This window comes from Tribolium castaneum, chromosome 3 (assembly GCF_031307605.1).
Source record: "Tribolium castaneum strain GA2 chromosome 3, icTriCast1.1, whole genome shotgun sequence".
NCBI lineage: Eukaryota > Metazoa > Arthropoda > Insecta > Coleoptera > Tenebrionidae > Tribolium > Tribolium castaneum.
The window spans coordinates 16,835,203-16,853,865 of NC_087396.1; the positions used below are offsets into that span (position 1 = coordinate 16,835,203).

Consider the following 18,663-nt stretch of genomic DNA (forward strand, 5'->3'; position numbering starts at 1 on the left):
TGCGTCTTGTAGTATTAAATAAGAAAATTAGTTTTGATAATTTTTTTAATAGGAGACAGAGCTTTAAACGTTTTTTGCTCTATCTGGAAGATGAAGTATTCTTTAATATTGTTTCGAAAAACTTTCATACATCGATTTTTATGTTGCTATGTATAAAACATAGCACTTGGATCAATTTCAGTTTTTGTATCTGCCAGCAACAGGTTTCAGTTGTCTGTAGTGTATTTTCATGTTATTTTTATTTTTACCGTTAAAAACATTTTTGTGTCAGTTTCCATGCGTTACATTTTATATTTCTTCATTGTGCGCGTTTTGAAATAAAACTCCGATGACATGAAAGTCCGCTTTTATTTATTTTAAATACATTAATATAATACATGATAAAAACAATTACATTTATATGCAGCTCTCCTGTATTCGGTTCGACGTCGTAATGACTTCGGGCCCTCGATACTTGTGCGTCAAGGTCTGAGTGCCCGGAATGGGGTTTGCGGGGTTTCGTCCGGGCCTCTGCAGACTCCGGTACACCTACAATGGGCAACCGAGCGTCTTATCAGTGCTATAATTCAGTCTCAATCTAACTTTGCCAACTTACGGTCTGATTGGGGATGTGAGTTTCTTTGGCAACGTGTCTGAAATCGTACTCCTCGCCCTCGTCTTCGACGTCCTCTTCCTCTCTGGACCCGGGCGGCTCGTACACTTTCATAAATCCGAGGGTCGGTCGACGCTCTGGTGGACAAAAAATATGCATAAGGAGCTTATTTATTTACGGAACGTTATTTGCAAATCAAAAGCGATTTTTTAGCCGAAACCCTCCAGAAGACCCACCTTTTTCACAGAGCCCAGTGATAAATATATACATTTTTTCCATAGTTTGCTCTAGCGTTCGCTGGCTTAATGTCAAACTGCATCTCTTGTAAACTTATTTCGAGAAAAAGTTAACGGGATAGAATGTAGAGTCTGTTAAAACTTTTTAAATTGGTAAAGTGTTGCGAGGTATTTCTTAGTTAACTAGATTTATGTTAGACTTGAAATAATAACTCTGAGAAGTCTCGTATCATTCAACGACATCATTAACCAACTTGAATAAAAATTTCGAATGTTACACAATGATAATAAAACTGTTGTCAAATCTGTGGAGGTTTAGTGGAGTCGTAAACCCGAAATGCTTGATACTGAATCAACAAATTGACTATTTAAACTTTGAAAAACTAATGAATTGTTTTATGGCCGTTTTAATAATGGCCAGCTTTGATCTGTTCAGAGAGAATAAAGTATTTCGAATGCAATTTATTAGAAAAGTTTTAGTTGACATTTTTAAAATGTGTGCTACGTTTCAGTCATCTGACGGTTTGCTCGCTTTGTTGAGTGATGTTGAAAATGCAGAATGTATGTAGATAAACAGCGGGAGCTGGGAAAAAGTCGTGTAAAATAATTGAATTGTCGCTGCGTTGGTATAAAATTGTTAAAACTAAATAAGCTTAAAAAAACTTGATGTATTTTTTTGTAATTATATTTTTAATATAGAATCTGCCCTGACATGTAATTTTTATATCATGGTTATTTTTTTGTTGTTGTTGAATGGAAAGTTTAACTCGCTTCGGATCAATATTGTTGTTGGGTTTGAAAATTTCACAGAAAATTTATAAATTTTTAATTAAAACTTGGACCCGTTCATGTAAGTACAGCTCAATTAATGCTTTAATAAAAAATTAATATGCACCAGTTTACAACCTTCTCTTACGTTTTATTATTTTACAACCAAAATAATTATCAAGAAAATGGCGCAATAAAGCTACAAACAGAAGTTTATTGTTTTATTACCCGCCCCATTTATGCATTTATTTCCGCAAGGAAAAAAATTACGAAAAGTTTGTTCAATTTTTGTTGCGAAATAATAAATTTCCCCTTACCATATTGATTTCGTATAATGTCTGGATCTGTGGCCTCTATGGAAGTGCCGTTTCTCACGGCTTCGGCGGTAATGGCCGCGTCGGGAGTCGCTGGTGTGCGTACGCCCGTGACGGAGCCGTCAACGATGAGATCGTCAGCGGCAATAACCGCTTCCATAGGTACGTGCTTGGTGCCCCCTTCGGGCCTCGAGCACGGCCTGGAGTAGTGTCTCCGGCACAGAGCAGCCAGCACGAGGCAGACCCCCGCCGCCAGCACGCCGGCAGTGCCCAGAAGACCCATAATTAGGGGGCTAACCGGCATACTTGCCGTTGAACCTGAAAGTTAAATCCACTCCGGTGAAAAAGGAGATTTATGACGGTGGTAATTTTAATGGACACGTGGGGACTGCATTACGGCCATATAGAGGAAGGAAACATCCAGGGGGTAAGTGTGACTAAAGACGACCACCATTAAAAAAGGTGTTGAAATGTACTTAATATAACAAGAACAAAACACTTTTCTAATTTAGAATAACAACAAAAACAAGCTTTATTGTAGTGAAAATAACTGTGCTTAACAAGCTATTTTTTAAACGATCTCATTCGAGGGTTTGTTTTAAAATGAATTGAAAATTAATTGACTCTTCCACTTTTTCAATTTGGCGCTGGGGATATGGCAAAAATTATATCGATCGCAGCGATGTATTTTCATATTTTCCAACGCAGATGTAGATGTAAACAAATTTTCCAACAGCCATTTATCCTTCTATCAACATGAACGTAAAGTTTTTTGATAAAAAGATGCTTTCGTTCTTATTGGTTCAGCGATTCAAATAAATCTTGGCAGCTTGTTCCTGGCATGTAAGACAACTGTTTACGCATTTGAATCCACTAGGAAAAAACGCATTAAACAAATTTTCATTTCGTGTTGGACAGTTTATGTCTACCATGCCGTTTTGAAACGAGCAATTTTTAACCGAACGAGCTAAGCAGTCGAATAATTAAATATCAACAGGATTCTTTATCCCGCCCGGTATTGCGTTTTATGTTTTCGTAAAATATTGCGGAATTATTCACATCATTTTTGTACTTATAGGTGTAATAAATTTGTAATTCTCCAAAGAATAATTTTGCATAAACTTGTTGAATGATTTATGTGTACAGTTTTATGTGGGAGTCTTTTATTTAGCGGCGCTACTACGTATGTACTGGCTTGCCTTATAAATAATGACTTCTCGCGTAATAAGAAGTCACAAAGAATTTCTTATTAATAAAGTTGGGCCTTTTATTAAAAAAGCGCGACGCCTACTTCCGCCGAAGGAAACGACATGGTGGAGGTGTTTTCATTTAAGAAACTTTCAGGAAATATGTATTTATTAATGTTAGCTAACAAATTAGGAACAAAGTACAATAAACACTGTCGCGTTCCACCCGAGCCCGTGTATTTATAGTCGCGAGAGTGGCTTAATAGTGGGGGAGGAAGCGTAAGTATTGGCTGGGGGCTCCCCCCTCCCTTGTCCCCACTCTTTTCAATCATTTATCGAATTGCTGTGATCTCTTTGTGTTGCTCTCTTTTCATTGAATTCGGGTGGAATTCCGGCCGAAGTCCGGTCCAGCGTTGCCCTCCGAGGGTCACGCTACGTGACATTCGGCTGTAATTGGCTGTGGGTATTGTTGCGTTTCGATATCACGATGTAAGACACGAAACTGTCGTTGATAACAGGCGGACTACGAGAGCGAAATTCGTGCATCCCGGTTTAGCATAGTCTCGATAAAAAGCGCTTATAGTTAGCGAGTTGCATTGGGATTCCTCGTGGAGATAGCCTCCGGAGCAGAGGGCAGAGCGTGTATCGTTTGCGATCCACCGGAATCAGGAAGACACCGGAGCGGGAAGACGGCGAGGACAAAAATGAATTATACATGAGAATGAATAAAATATGGAAATGAAGAACGACAGTGCCAGGCCGGACTGCGATACGCAAAAATGGAAAGAGACCTATTTAAATTTTAGGAGGACGGCGGCCGAGGGTTCAAAGAGTTTGCACAATAGCGGACACTATGTTTTTAAAGTGAGATGATCGAATGGATCAAAGGAAATACGCAAGACACAATTAGGCGCGTCTTCCAAAATATGCGCCAATAAAAGCGAAACTTCAAGTCTAAAATTTACCACAAAGCACAGCGTTTTACTTGATTTCGGTTCGTGACATTTTTTGCCCAAATCTGTTTCAAAACCAATTTTAGTGAGATTTATTTAGGCCGAATCCGTCTCGGATCTAGGGCAAATCCAATTCACGTTCGAACTGCTATTACATTCAAATTGTAAAAGTGGTGTCCATACCTGACAAAGCTCACTCTGCAACAAATTGCTGAGCAATAATGCTGTCATTGCCAATACCAAAAGCTTGGGTAATTAATTAGGTTTGATTTGATTCGAATTGGAGCTGTTTCTTGCTGAAAAACTCCTTTTTATTGTCGGCACGTACGCCCCTGCATGCCAAGCCGCCTTGATAATGAATGTTGATTAATATAATCCTGCAAGAACCGTTAAGCTTGCTGCTGCGCTTTTTTATCTCGCTTTTTACAGTTTGAGGTTTAGCCGAATTTCACTAACGGCTGTTTCATTATCTCATTTATATGGTAAGCAATTTTAGCCCAATTACTCCAATTATTATCCCAATTAATAAAAATGTACAACTCTGCTCTGGCAAAAATAAACCATGTAAAAATCCGGATTTTGTTAATTATGCATCATGGATATTTGATTATTCAAATGGAATAATTCACCTTCCCCTATCGAGTTAATTTTGTGAATACAAATTGCATGTTTATCCATTAAATCGATGCTTGTTGGATGAAATTTCCGATCGCTTTTTGCGATTTTTTGCTCGCGCCTGTCGTATTATTTATTCATCGTTATTAAAGTGGCAAACTTTCCCGGAGAAACTTCTATTGAATTCTTAGCCGTCAAAGCGGAAAGTTTAATAATAACCTTTTGACTATTGAAACTCACCCTGTAATTTGGCGACACCTTTGAACGTGACGGGGTCAATAATGGTGGCTTCGCTCCTTCCCTTGGCATTCACGGCGTAAAGCATGATCCGGTAGCTCACTCCCGGATCCAGGCCGTCGGCGAAAAACGTCGGAGGAGTCCGGTAGCTGGTGACGTTCAGTCGGGACCGAAGCGCTGGCAGTTCCAGGATCTCCATGAAGAAGTTCTGAGGGAGCCCACCATCGAAGCCCTCTGTGCAGTCCACTTGGAGCGAATCCGAGCTCTGGTTCGATACGGTGCAATTTTGCAGCTGCGACGGCCGGCCTGCAACCAGAAAAATCCGATATGTCGATGAAAACTTCAAACGAATTTAAATTACGACTAACGAGCTTGATATTTCTTGGGTCCAATCAGCTAAGTGCGAAAGGAGATTCACCCAAAAAGACATGGCGGATGCTAATTGCCGCTCATTTAACATCCTTTCATTAAGGAAGTAATTTCATGATTGCGAAAAATTTAAGTTGCACCTGAGGAGGGTACAGTGGAAAATACGGAGAGGTGAAGACGCAGAGACGTCTTGGGTAGCTCACGAGTTAAGCAACAAGATTACTAGTGGTCTTGCATTGAAATCCAACTGCTTACATTATAGAAGATAATGTTGCAGTGATATACTTCCACAAAGAGATAAGTGTGAGGCTCTAACTGCATACAGTAAATGCAACTATCTAAAACTTTGAGAAGGTCCAGAAATATACAGATCTTCGGAATCTGAAAGTGGTGTCCAGATATAACGAATTCAGAAAATGCAAAATCAGTTAGTTATTTATATCTGAGGTTCGCTATAGTCGTAAACTGAATAAAGAGTTTTTTTAGCAGTTATTTTTACTTTACATTTGAAATAAGACGAAACAAATAAGTAATTATTGTAAATATGAATCTTTTGCGAAACAGTAATTATTGTGTACTTTATACAACTTGTTCCGTACCGGAAGTCGCTATTATCTTTCTTATTTTAAATGAGAAACTATGTTTTTCTTTGCGTTTTTAGATTAGGTGAGTTATTTTAAGGGAGTTTTTATCAACTTTTCTTATACCTAAGTTTAACCGTTTTCGAGATATTTAAGATTTATTTGAAAATTTTTGGATTTGCATCTGTCACTTAAAAAATCGTCAACTTTATTAATTTTCGAGATTTCAAAACCATATCTAGAGAATTAAAAGAGAAAGCCTATATCTGTTCTCCAGTGTGTTCAAAAATGGTTAAAAGAAGTAAATAAAAAAAATTTAAAGTTAATTTCAAGTACCCAAAATCTAATTTTTTCGAATTTTATATTTAAAAAAGTGGCTGAGTTATTGATTTTTGAACTGGAAGATGCAAATTCAAAAAAAATAATTCAAAACCCAAAATATTTCGTAAACAGCTAAATTTAGGTATAAAAAAGCTTATGAAAACTACTTTATAATAACTCTGATAATCGAAAAACGCAATAAAAAATATAGCTTCTCATTCAAAATAAAAAAGTTTTTAACAACTTTCGGTGTAATTGGAAGCATCATCATCTTGAAAATATTTTCATTCAGCAAGACATAAGAAATTATGCTTGTATACAAATTTTCAGATGACGCTCATTATTAGAACTATCAATACTTCTAATGTGGAGTTTAGACGGAACATCCTGTATAGTTGTGTAAATATTAATAAGTAAATGAGTAGAGCTCAAAAGTGAAAATAATAAAAAATAACTCAACTTGTTTTATCCAAATATTTATAATATTTATAGTTTCTATAGCCCAGTCGAATTAGATAAATCGGTGGAGAAAATTTCTAGAGATTTTTTTTTAAAAAGCTTCCTTTACAATTTGGTACACATATATCAAAGCTCCCCGAGGTTTTGCTCGAGGAGGGAGAGGGGGTTAAAGCAGTCTTTTTTTGTTTTTTTTACTTATATTTCGGAAACTGTTACTCCTATCAATTTTTATCTCCTTACCAAAATTAAAGCTGATAAAAGTTCCTACAAAATGGTTATACGCATTTTTCTTGTAAGACTTATAGGGCTGGAAAGAAATAATAATTTAAAAAAATGTGCTGTAAAAGAAAATGTCTTGTGATTTGAAAAACTGACAATAAACTGATTTTATTTTTTATAACTCTCTAACATTTTTTCCACCGATCGCCTTATTTTTGTCTAATTTGACTGGGCTATAAGATATAGAGTTTTGGTCGGCGAATAAATTTGCAACCAATAAAAATTTTAAACAAATCTGATCTCTGAGCCTAGTTTTTCAAAATCTATTACACTGAGTTAAAATTAGCAGCAACAGCCACAAGTCCTGCAATAAAAATAAATAAATAAAATAATAATAAATAAATATAAAAACGTAAAAATTTTGCATCGATTTTTTTTGGTAAAAATACCACCGAATTTTATTTCCTTAAATCACCGCCTAGTAGTCTTGAAAAAAAGTGCTCAAAAGACGCAAACCTAGTGTTGATATTGCATTTTTTGACGAATTTTTAGAGGCTGAAGTGGAGGTTGTAAAAGCAGTAAAATTCGGATTTATTTGATATATTTTGACTTTTTTGAGCTCTACTATCATAAAATATTTGCACAACTAACACAAATTTACGCTGTAATTAGGTTTAAAAACACACGTTTTCACCGGTTAAAAATGTTTTCAGTTTGTAATTAAATAATCTGTTCATCAGTTAACTCTTCTCTTTCTGCTTTGTTATTATGAACCCTAAAATATTTCTTAAAATTTTGTAAAAAATTCGTTATAAACAGAAAATTGCATCACATTTTAAGTCAAGTTTCGTTCGTTACATCCAGAAGTTCGTCATAAGCGAGTTAGCTAGCTATAACTGGTAAAAGAATACACTGAGCTTATGGAAAGATTTTCTTGAAAAATAATACGTTACAGCCGGAAGTTTGTTATAAGCGGGGTTGGTATAACTGGACTCAACTGTACTTTGCAACAAATAGTTTTCGAAAATAGGCCAGATTTTTTATTTAGTTAAAACAAAACCATTACAACGACCATTAGTTTTAAACACATTGTTATGGTTTTGGACCCTTAGAAGTAGTTTCTTTTCACTCTACCTACTTCTGAAGGACGATGCTTAGATAAAAAATTAAACGTTTGTATACGATGATTTGAAAAAAGATAAAATCCGAGTAAAGCGGAAATATTGTTCGATTTTGTCGCCATGTGCGTTCATATCCGGGAACGAACTCTCGTCCTGACAAATCCCCTTCCCGCCATTTCCCGCATCTTTCAGCTCGGCATCCCGAAGAAGTCATCATTTATTTAAAAAGATCTCGCGTTATTGGTGGGTAATTCGCGCCTATCGCATTCGGATTCCATCCACGAGCCGTGCAAAGCCCAGCGCCTCGACGAAGATTTGTGTCTCGATTTGTAAAAACAGCAGTTGTGTCCCACACATTTAATTGTGATCGATTAGTTCATTTGTGTCGTTGCCGTCACGCCAGCCGCTATTCCATGCGCATACTAAACAGGAAGGGCCGTGGGGCCTCACCGCTCCTAATGACGCTGATGGAACGCCGGCTTCAATACCATAATGGAGTTGTATTGGTTGCACTTTGCTCGCCCCGACATCTATATCTATTATTGCCTGAATCGACGGGAACTTGGAGGTTAAATGCATAATTGCCGCAGACAACCGGCCCACAAAAGCTCGCTAAACACCCGGTGGTAATGAGGATAAACGCCTTTTGCACCACTCATTGTGTCGGGAAATATAGCCCGGAATTGATTGTTTTCATCAATTCAAACCGAGGCGGTGGAAGGTTTTTTTAATGAGATTGGTCGGTTCAAACCGCGGACGGGAATTCGACGTGGAACCGAGAGATAATTGAAAGAAATATTTTTTGGTGTTTTTTTCAGTGACCGCCGTGTACCTACCTAACAAATCTCGATTTAACCTTTCAATATTCCAAAACGTATTTTTTATATGAAGGTTGCTTTGAACTAAATTCATCTTGAATGGCTCTAATGTGAGCAGTTTCAGATTTCAAGCAAATCGACTAAGCTTTGATTGTAAATTTGCTTAGTTTGCATTCAAGCAGATAATTTAATGTTAGCTTGTTTGGTCATCGTGTTTGTCTACAAGGAATTGCCGTAATTGATTTCCAGAGTGCTCTGTCGTTTTACATTTTTTATCGTACGTTCAGATTTCAAGTTAACTTAAAAAATCAAATACAACAACAAATTTTTTTGTTTCGCTTCTCTCTCTTTTTTAAACTGTCTATAAAAAGTTAATTTTTTCATTTGTGAAACGATAGTTAAATTTAATGTTTAAAATTTTATGAGTAATCAAAATCACCAATCAGTAATAAAAGACACTTAATTCCTTAAATGTTATCTTTTTAGAAAGGTAATGCAAAAGCTTATAAATTGAAAAGTTAAAATAAGACTTTAAAAACTCTCCTATTTAAAAACTAAAAATTATTCACGTTTTTCTTGTTCAGATTTTTTCATGTGCTCGACTTACAAAGAAAAATTAAAGCACTAAATAATAAAAAAAACTCATACTTTCTTCTTTCTAAGCTGACTTTTATTATTCATAATTTTGATGTAATGATAGTGAGCGTTAAGTGTTGAGTGTTTTGCAGTACCTCTATTTAAATTGTTGTGGAAAAATTAAAGTTCTACTAAGCTGCCATACCAAGTTTTTAGCTTTCTGGGTACAATGTTGTTTTAAAACTATACAAGGTGCTCAAAAACCACATATACTTATTTTTTAACTTCTTCGGTTTTCATTATTTTTTAATGTTTTTATGTTTCGCAATAAGTAACTGTTCATCAAATAAGTCATCCAAAAATTACAATTTGTAAATGTGCCAACACTGAGAATTATTTACTAGGAAATCGTTTCAAAAATAATTTATTTTTATTTGGAAATAAAATTAATTAGACGCGTCCTGGTGGTGACTTTTGAACTATGTCGAAAACAGTAACAAATTCCTCATTTATTTGACATTTAATGAATTGTTTAAAAATTTTGCGTTTATAGTATTAATTACTTACATTAGAGAAAATTACTTTAAAAGTATGTAGTGGTAAATACCAGCTTTGACTTGGTTCTGGGGTTTTTCGTGGTACTATAAAGTGTTGATTGTTGGAATTTGAAAGTGGATAAAAAGTGGAAAAGATTTAATTAAATTTTAATTACAAAGTGATATTAAACAGTTGTGTAATTACTTATTAAAGACTATAAATGATAGATGACAGCGAACACATGTTTAGCTCAAGAAACCAATAAATTAGTGAAGTGTGTGAATTTTAGTTTAGAATTTTTCCACTAAAAAATTTATGAAACATTTCGGTAAATCTTCAAATCTACAATTAAAATTAACAAGTGCTGATACATTTAAGCATAAATTGTTCCAAAAGGTAGGATTTATGTCTTTCTAATAATTTTCCAATAAAGAAAGTGAACCAAACAGTCCTTCGTTATTCGTGTTTTTCTTGTCAACATTCGTTTCTTGCACCAAAAATACAATAGTCATTACGCATAGGCAACTGTAAGGCCTCAAAATTCGTACAACGCCCAAAATATTCTATTAAACATTTTCCCGCCATTTATGGTTAGTTCCGAGTTGTTGATTAAATTCTATTAGACAACGTTGTCACATATCAGTTATTTAAAATTCGTTATTTATCAATAACTTTAATTCAAAGAATTTTTTTACTATTTTTACCTTCGTCTGTAAGTATTTCTCTGCCACATACCACTGAGTTGGTGCGCCGGTTTTTGAACGCCCAGTAGATGAAATGGTAACAGCGCACTTACATTTTTTGGAGTCAAATAAGTCACAAACTAAAACTTTCTGAGTTGGACTCTACAGACAAAGTAACACCCATTGAAGAGAAAACCAATTTTGAAGTGAGATTTTTAAAAATTACAATTTTAAAAATTATTGTTGATTATTATAAATAATAATTTTCAGTTTTGTTGATGTAGAAGAGTAGAGGAACTTGGGTCACTTTTTTGGTTCTATTATAGATTAAAATATTTTAAAAAATTAAGAGAAAAAAATCTCCACTTTACTTCTTCATACTGCTAAGGACAATTGAGAAAGAATTTTTTTATTTCTTCTCTAGGGTTAATTGAGTGCTATGGTCCACCCAAAAGCTTATGCGCCATTTCCTATACACCCTATATTATGTTACTATTGATTAGAGCTTTAATGTAGCTAAAGCTTATTCGGAAAATAAGAGAACACAGAAAACTACTTCCTTATTTTATTATTAATTATAAATTGTTGTATTAATGTAAAAATTATAAAAAACTGTTTTTAAAATGTACCAGTAACGCAGAAATTTAAATACCATGTGATCATTTTATATTTATAATTAGAGTAGAAGGTTTTGTGTCTTTGGGGCTAATTTCAAGTTTGGTCGCAAAGTTGCGCGGGTCGCAGTTGCATAGCAGCAACGAATGACATTGCTAGATTTGCGCCGTTGCTATAACAATACCGATTTGCACCGGTCGTAAGTCAACTTGAAATTGGCCTCTTTGTGATTAATAAAATAGTAAAAATTGAGGGAGAAAATGTATTCTAATTGATTACTACCGTTCAAAACATAATTATTTGGCCCTTCAGCTTGATTAATTGTGACAATCGGTCTTTTCATCCAAATCAAAAAACTGATAAAGCCTACTCTAATTATAAATTAAAATGATCACTTGGTACTAACTCTCTGGGTTAATGGGTTTCAATAATACTTGTTCGTGAGATGAATGTAAAAATGGTGGATGCGCCGGTATAAAACAAACCTATCTCACTATATCTTTTATTAAACCTTGATTATTGTAATGTAGCAAAAAATACCAAAAACTAATGCCTCAAGCCTAATTGCTACCTTGTGAACGTCTTTTCTGCTACCTTGTGAACGTCTGTAGAAAAATGGTGGATGCGCCGGATAAAACAAACCTATTTCACTGTATCTTTTATTAAACCTTGATTATTGTAATGTAGCAAAAAATGCCAAAAACTAATGCCTCAAGCCTAATTGCTACCTTGCGAACGTCTGTAGAAAAATGGTGGATGCGCCGGATAAAACAAACCTATTTTACTGTAACTTTTATTAAATCTTGATTATTAAAATGTAGCAAAAAATGCCAAAAATTGATGCCTCAAGCCTAATTGCTACCTTGCGAACGTCTGTAGAAAAATGGTGGATGCGCCGGATAAAACAAACCGGTATTTCACTGTATCTTTTATTAAACCTTGATTATTGAAATGTAGCAAAAAATGCCAAAAATTGATGCCTCAAGCCTAATTGCTACCTTGCGAACGTCTGCAGGAAATGGTGGATGCGCCGGTATAAAACAAACCTATTTCACTGAATCATTTATTAAACCTTGATTATTGTAATGTAGCAAAAAATGCCAAAAAATGTTTTCTCAACCCTAAGTGCTACGTTGCGAACGTCAATCGATCCATATTAACTTATCGAGTTATCGAATAGTAATAGCAATAATTTATGTAAGGAAAACCGGTGCAAATCCGTTTCGAAATTAAGAATGAAACACATAATACATGTACGACTTGTAAAAACCAGCATTTTCTTTGACCTCGATATGAATGTGAATTTTTTCGCACGTCGTTTCACCACTTCTCTCCCACTTCGCTCATATGCTAAAATTGCGGGCTTATGGTTAGTCCTACATGAAAAATGCAAATAACTATTTTGTAGGAAATTTTATCAGCTTAAATTTTAGTAAAAAGATAAAAATTGATAGGAGTAACTGTTTTCGAGATATAAGCAAGAAACCAAAAAACTGTTACCTTAATAAAGCGCTTGCATAGAAGCAGATTTAGTACTATTAGTATTATTATTATTAATGTTATTGTTATTAATATGACGACTAAAAACGATTCTGAAGACTTTGGTGACTTTTATGTCTTTTTCTTTTTTCTCAACTAAAGTGTTAGACACAATTAATTTAGTTTAATTTCAGTATTTCAAACATTTTATTTTTAAGCAAGTTTTTGTTAAATATTATTTATATCCAACTCTACTTTTGAAACGTACCGACATTTATTAATATTTATATTCGGCGCGAATGCAAATCCGGCAGATTCACGAAACGAAATCAATAGAAAGATAGTGCACAAAGCGGACGAAAAATAAAAGAGTTGTACCAGATTTTCATTTCCTTTTGACGGTTTGCTCTTAAGCCTTTTTTAATTACGGCATGAATGTCCATACTTGGTCTTTGCTGGTTTTTGGGTCTTCTGCCTGCGTTTTGATGAGAAACAAAGAATTGTGTTTACACGGGTCGATATTCCGATTTGAGGTGTAATAATAACGGGGCGTCGAAGGAAAAACAAAGAAGAGGCCGGACAGGGATGTTTTATGTATAAATGAGCCTTTTATATTTCTCGAGCCGGGTTTTACACCCGAAACGCTGCCATTTCGAAATATTATTTGGGCGAAAATTCATGGCAACTTATGAAAATGTACGACTGCGAGGCTTATTGCAATTTATGTTATCTTAGGCAACATTTTTGTTTTTATTCGGGGAGGAAAATATTTGTTACCTGCTATGACTACTTGGAAGACGCAGGGGACCTTCTGGTGACCCACATCGTTGTCACCCCAACAGAGGAGTGTGCCGTAGTCGAGGTCCGAGACGGGTGTGTAGTTGAGTCGGGAGGAAGAGAGCTCGTTTGTGAACCTGTTGGCCGGAACTTCGGTCAGGTCCCCGGAGTTGTTGAACGTCCAGTGGAAGGTCACTATGGCAGGATTGGCGTCGACCTGACAGCGCAAAGTCACGGTCTCTTGCTTCAACGCGCCATATAACTCCTCTCGGTCCTGTTTGCACACGGGGGCGTCTGAAATCAAACCAGAAATGTTTTCAATGCAGAGCTTCTCAGATTGGAAAATGCAGAAAACTACTTTTCGGTTTGTATAAATAACTTGGAGTGGTGGAAGAATCCTTGAAAGATCGTGATTATAACATTAAGCGAGATGGATTGTGAAGCCGGAGTGCTAATAAAACAATAACGAAATTTCCCTGTCTTAAAACATTGAACAGAAAATTATCTCCTTTAAGGGTTTTCAACTGCAACTTTTCCTTAATTTTAATTAACTTTCTTTTTGCGCTCGAGGATTTATGGCGGCGGAATTTTCTCACATTGTTTGTTTCATTTTGTAACGGTTTAATGTAATTACGAATTGTATGGGAAAAAAGGAAGCAAGCTCGTTCCGAAAAGGGGCGAGGAAGTAACAAGTTATTTGCCAAGTCGTTTAGCACTTGGAATAAGTAATTACATAACCGCAGCGGATGCTTGCTGTGAGAACTTCGGTTTGGCCTGACGGGCGGTACAACATGGGGTTATAATCTTCTAAGATACGGTTGTTCTCGAGCGACACTTGCATTAAATACGCTTACTTTAAACTACGAAAGTAGCGGCAATGCTAAACACGGATCTTTGCACGAAATAATGGAATTTTCGGATGAACTGTGCTGATAATGGACTAGCACTATACCAACTGCAAAAGTCTCAAATGATAATATTTGACGACTATATGCATTTAAATTGTTAATTACAAACAGTATTATATGTGCAAAGTTATTTTAACAAGATTTAAATGGAATGACCTAACACTAATAATTGTTATTACTGTCAACAATAAATTACAATAAATTTAAATTTGCTCCAAAAATGCTTCCAGGCATTTAGACTTTTTTATTTTTACGTTCCATTTATTAACCGTACTTAAAAACAATGAACGCATTTTTTAACAAAAAATTCTACTTCCGTTCTCCTGGCGCATCCACCATATTTCGTATTCATCTTTAAATGAATTTAAATAAAATCAGCGTAACAACTGTACAAATATACATGTTATTATATGTTTGTTGTTATTAGACCTTGAAATCAAAAATGAACTAAAATAAAGCAGGCCGTGTCTGCGGGACTTTAGCCAGATGTCAAAAATTGACAGATCAGAATTTTTCAAAAACTGATTTCTTACTTAATTTAAATTGTTCCGAAATGGTGTTTACCGTCTAACAAAAAGCCTACATTGTAAAATGCTGTTTTAACAAGTAAAAAAATAAATTTGAGGTGCAAATACTCCATTTTATTGGTGAATGATGCCTAGCAAAATTTTGAAAAAAATTATTCCCAAGAATTGTTTAAACGTTTATTTGCTAACATAGAAACAATATTTCTGGACACCTTCTTAATCTCTATCACTATACTTTGAAAAAAGAAATGTTTTGAAAAAAAGAAATGTGGCTAAAGTTACACTTCCATTTCAAGGCTTGCTCTGTTAATGCAGCATTACCAAATTTTTAGATTTTTTTGATTTTATAGTTAAATTGAATTTTGTAGGCTGCGATTTTCGATAACAATTTAAAGGGCCTTCCTTTAAAAATATACAATTTGCAACTGCGTCAAGCTACTTTGGGGTGCAAATTTAAAATTCAAGTGTATTGTCACAAAATAATACAAACTGGCAAAAAGTAGCTTACAGAGAGAGTTTGTTATTTAGTAGTAATCACGATATTTGCATTTTTAAAAGATAACTTTATCTACTTATCCAACACGATTCCTTCCTGGCAATGTAAGATAAGATTTATTGCTTACCCTCCAGTGCTTTTACATCTTGTCGCGGTGAGTAAAAAGGTAGTAAAATTTCGAAAACATGTCACGAAAGAGTTTGAGCAGAGATTTTATTATTATTTTAATCACTCGGTGGTGATGACTCAAGCAAATCTACTTCAGTAGTAAAAAAATATAAATTATTCATGACCACTTTCAGTTTCTTAATTGTACAATTTGACGAGAGTTTCATACTCATAGTAAAAATTTCACATTTCTTAATTTAACGAGCGCCCACAAATTATAAAGCAAATTTAAACTTAAATGGGCTCCTTCATCTTCCTTCCTGCAAAATGTCAAGAATTTATTATACACTTTAACCCACTCATTTTTCCCGAGATGCAAAGTTTCGTTTTCATGGTACAAAAATTTAATAGCTCGCGCTAACACAATATTTACTCAGTCGTTCTCAGTTTCCCCTTTTCCGGGGAAATTTTATATGGAAATTGTGGAGCTTCTATATGCACACTATCTTGTATTAAAAATAAGTTCCAGTGAGTAAGTGAAATTTTTGTGTCAGAGCGAAATAAATATTGTTTGTTGATTGTGGAGGCAATTTCCATTATAATGTGTATTTTTGTAAACCCTCATTAAAAATATCGTTTTGATGAATTCGACCCGAAAGCGGAGAAGCCTGATATTGTGTTAATTTTCCGGGCAATCGAAGCCTTTCAGCGCTACGTAAATTGCAAGGGGTCAAGGATTCGTTGTTATTTTAAAAATAATGATCCTGAAATTGCAGGTTACAGTGAAGTGGTTTCGTTTCGTCCGGAATTATCGCACGCTTCCTCGATGAGTGGCCCTCTTTATCCATCCAACAATCGCAAGTCAAAGAGTGGGCATGCGGGGACACGAAAATTTAATTTGCCAGACAAGCTGCCTCGTTCACAAAGGTGCGCTTGCTTTGCATGGTCAGTAATGTCATTTTATAAGCGTCCCGGCTTTTTAATTTGATTCGTTTACGTTCAACTAAACAGGATGGAAATCGGATGGAACGTCGACCTTTGTTGTTTAATTTTCGCTGTTTCTACTTTAAAAGTCAGCTTAATGAAAGCTTTGTGTTTCGGCGGGTACTTATAACGCGAACATTGATCTCGCCTTTTTCGCTCCTTGGGGCGGATCAAAATCGGGACAACGAGAGCAATTTACGAGCTGGTCCGGCAGGATCGCGCGATACTTTGAATGGATAATGGCCACATTTACAGCTAATATTAGCGCAATATGTTTTTATTTTACTGTACTATTCCGCCTGTCTCGTGTTATGTGCTTTAACAATGGCGCTTTATGCCGAATATATGGCGTTTAATTTCATTTTGTACATCTCACATTCGGGTTTCATACGGAAGTCTTATTTATGGGGAGAATTTCAATGTGACGACCTCTTTGTACCCTTCTGTTTACATTTTTAACAAATTCACTCCAACATTTTAGACTAAAGTTGGAACGCCCCGCCAGCTTTCAACACTTTCCAACAACAAACGAATTAATTGCATTTCACAAACATACGTGTTAAGGCAAAAGTTTACTACAATTTAGAAGTGGAAGGTTGGTTCTAAATATTTTTCGAAAGAAATCGGAAATACGGCAAAATTCTTCTTCAGATTTATCCTCTTTGAAAAACTGCAAAGGTTAAGTAATGAATTTTACTTTTCGATAATGCCTTGTTGACCTCACATCAACCTCGAGCGTCTGCTGGTGACTATCTATTTCTCCTAGTTTTGTTTTATTGCAAAGTTCCGCAGAAAATTTTATTTAATCTCGACTAGACTTCTTTGATTTAATTTCGATACAATCCCGCTTTCAACAAGTTATTATCTTTTAAATTTAGAATTTTTAAGCAATAATCCCGAGTTATTTTTCTCAGTGGAAGCAATTAAAGTCGACGAATTAGTATTTCAACAGCACGACAGTGTACTAATTAAATTATTAATTTTGTTAAAAACTGCAACTTCACTAAGCAGACTTGCTGCTTAGGGAGTTTTTCATAATTTACAATTTCCTCCTTTCGTAACTAATTTAAGAGTTTCATCCGAATTATATTACGATGAACCAAGAAGCAAAGATAATTACCACAATTCTCCAATTTTAAAGCTTTATTCTAAATCTAAAGCGGTAGTTTTTGCTATGAAAATGGTGTTAGAGAATCTTGTGTGTATAATTCGGCTTCCCTAGTTTCCGCTTCCCGTTCTTTTCCTGTTTATTAATGGATCATCCGTGAGCGGAAGAGTGGTTAAAGTTTACAACAAATAAATTAACTCGGGCCGGAAAGCTCTCCACGCAACAATTATTTCAAAAGCGTTATAGTTTCACAAAATCAATCACAACCCGAATGTGCATCACGGGATCAAAACTCAAGAGTTATAATTGACCTAAGCTCCTAAGATGCATCTGTTGTGAGTAAAGTTGGCTTCTTGACGAAATTGGAAACGGGCCCGATCGAGTTATCTCAAAGTTAAATAATAACTTCTGCTCCGCTTTTCTGCGGAAAAATCGATGCGCCGAGCTTTCCACTTGTCCGATCTTTCACGGTGGAAAAATTGTAGAAAAGTGAGAGATGAGGATGAGTTACAGTGACAACGGGTGATGTTACAATAATGTCATTAGCGACTGTGTCATAAAGTCAGTAAAAGATGGGCCCCAGGGCAGCTCATGCGACGGCGATAAACAAGGAGATTTTAGCAGAGGCCTGCCTTGAGACGGAGACGGAAAAAAGACTTTTTTAGACAAGCGTAATAAAACGCGCAATAAAGTTGTAACATATGATCGCGGCTGTGATTGCTCAAAGTGAGGTCTTATTACCATTCAACGCTGAAACGCACGGTGAGAAACACTTTGTGAAGAGGTTTCGACACAAATATGTTTCACAGAAGTGGCTTTTATGCTCAAGGGCCAAAACCAGAAAAAACCATGAGGTTTAATTTTTTATTAGAATCTCGTAGGCCTGATCACTATTAAAAATGATAATTCTGGGATTAATTAAATTGGTTCATCAGTTTTAGTCGATGGTATATTGAAATATTTTTTCTGGATTTCGTGCATGCTATCTCAAAAGCGCGTTCAATATTCCGCCGAATTTCTTTAGCACGAATTCTAGTGAACTGACCCGATTAAATCAATCGCCGTTTAAATTTGG

At 35.4% G+C, this 18,663-nt stretch overlaps 1 protein-coding gene across 1 annotated transcript in view; it reads right to left on the reverse strand.

Moving 5' to 3' along the window:
• Positions 1–329: 329 nt before the first annotated feature.
• The window catches only part of side-IV (sidestep IV), a 92,804-nt gene continuing 74,470 nt past the window's right edge, over positions 330–18,663 (reverse strand). Inside the window, exons 10-14 of the mRNA XM_008201551.3 lie at positions 13,458–13,751; positions 4,906–5,208; positions 1,914–2,228; positions 596–729; positions 330–528 (exon numbers count right to left, since the gene is read on the reverse strand). Coding sequence (XP_008199773.1) covers positions 397–528; positions 596–729; positions 1,914–2,228; positions 4,906–5,208; positions 13,458–13,751 — 1,178 coding nt within the window. The 3' untranslated portion in view covers positions 330–396. The remainder of the gene's footprint in view (positions 529–595; positions 730–1,913; positions 2,229–4,905; positions 5,209–13,457; positions 13,752–18,663) is intronic.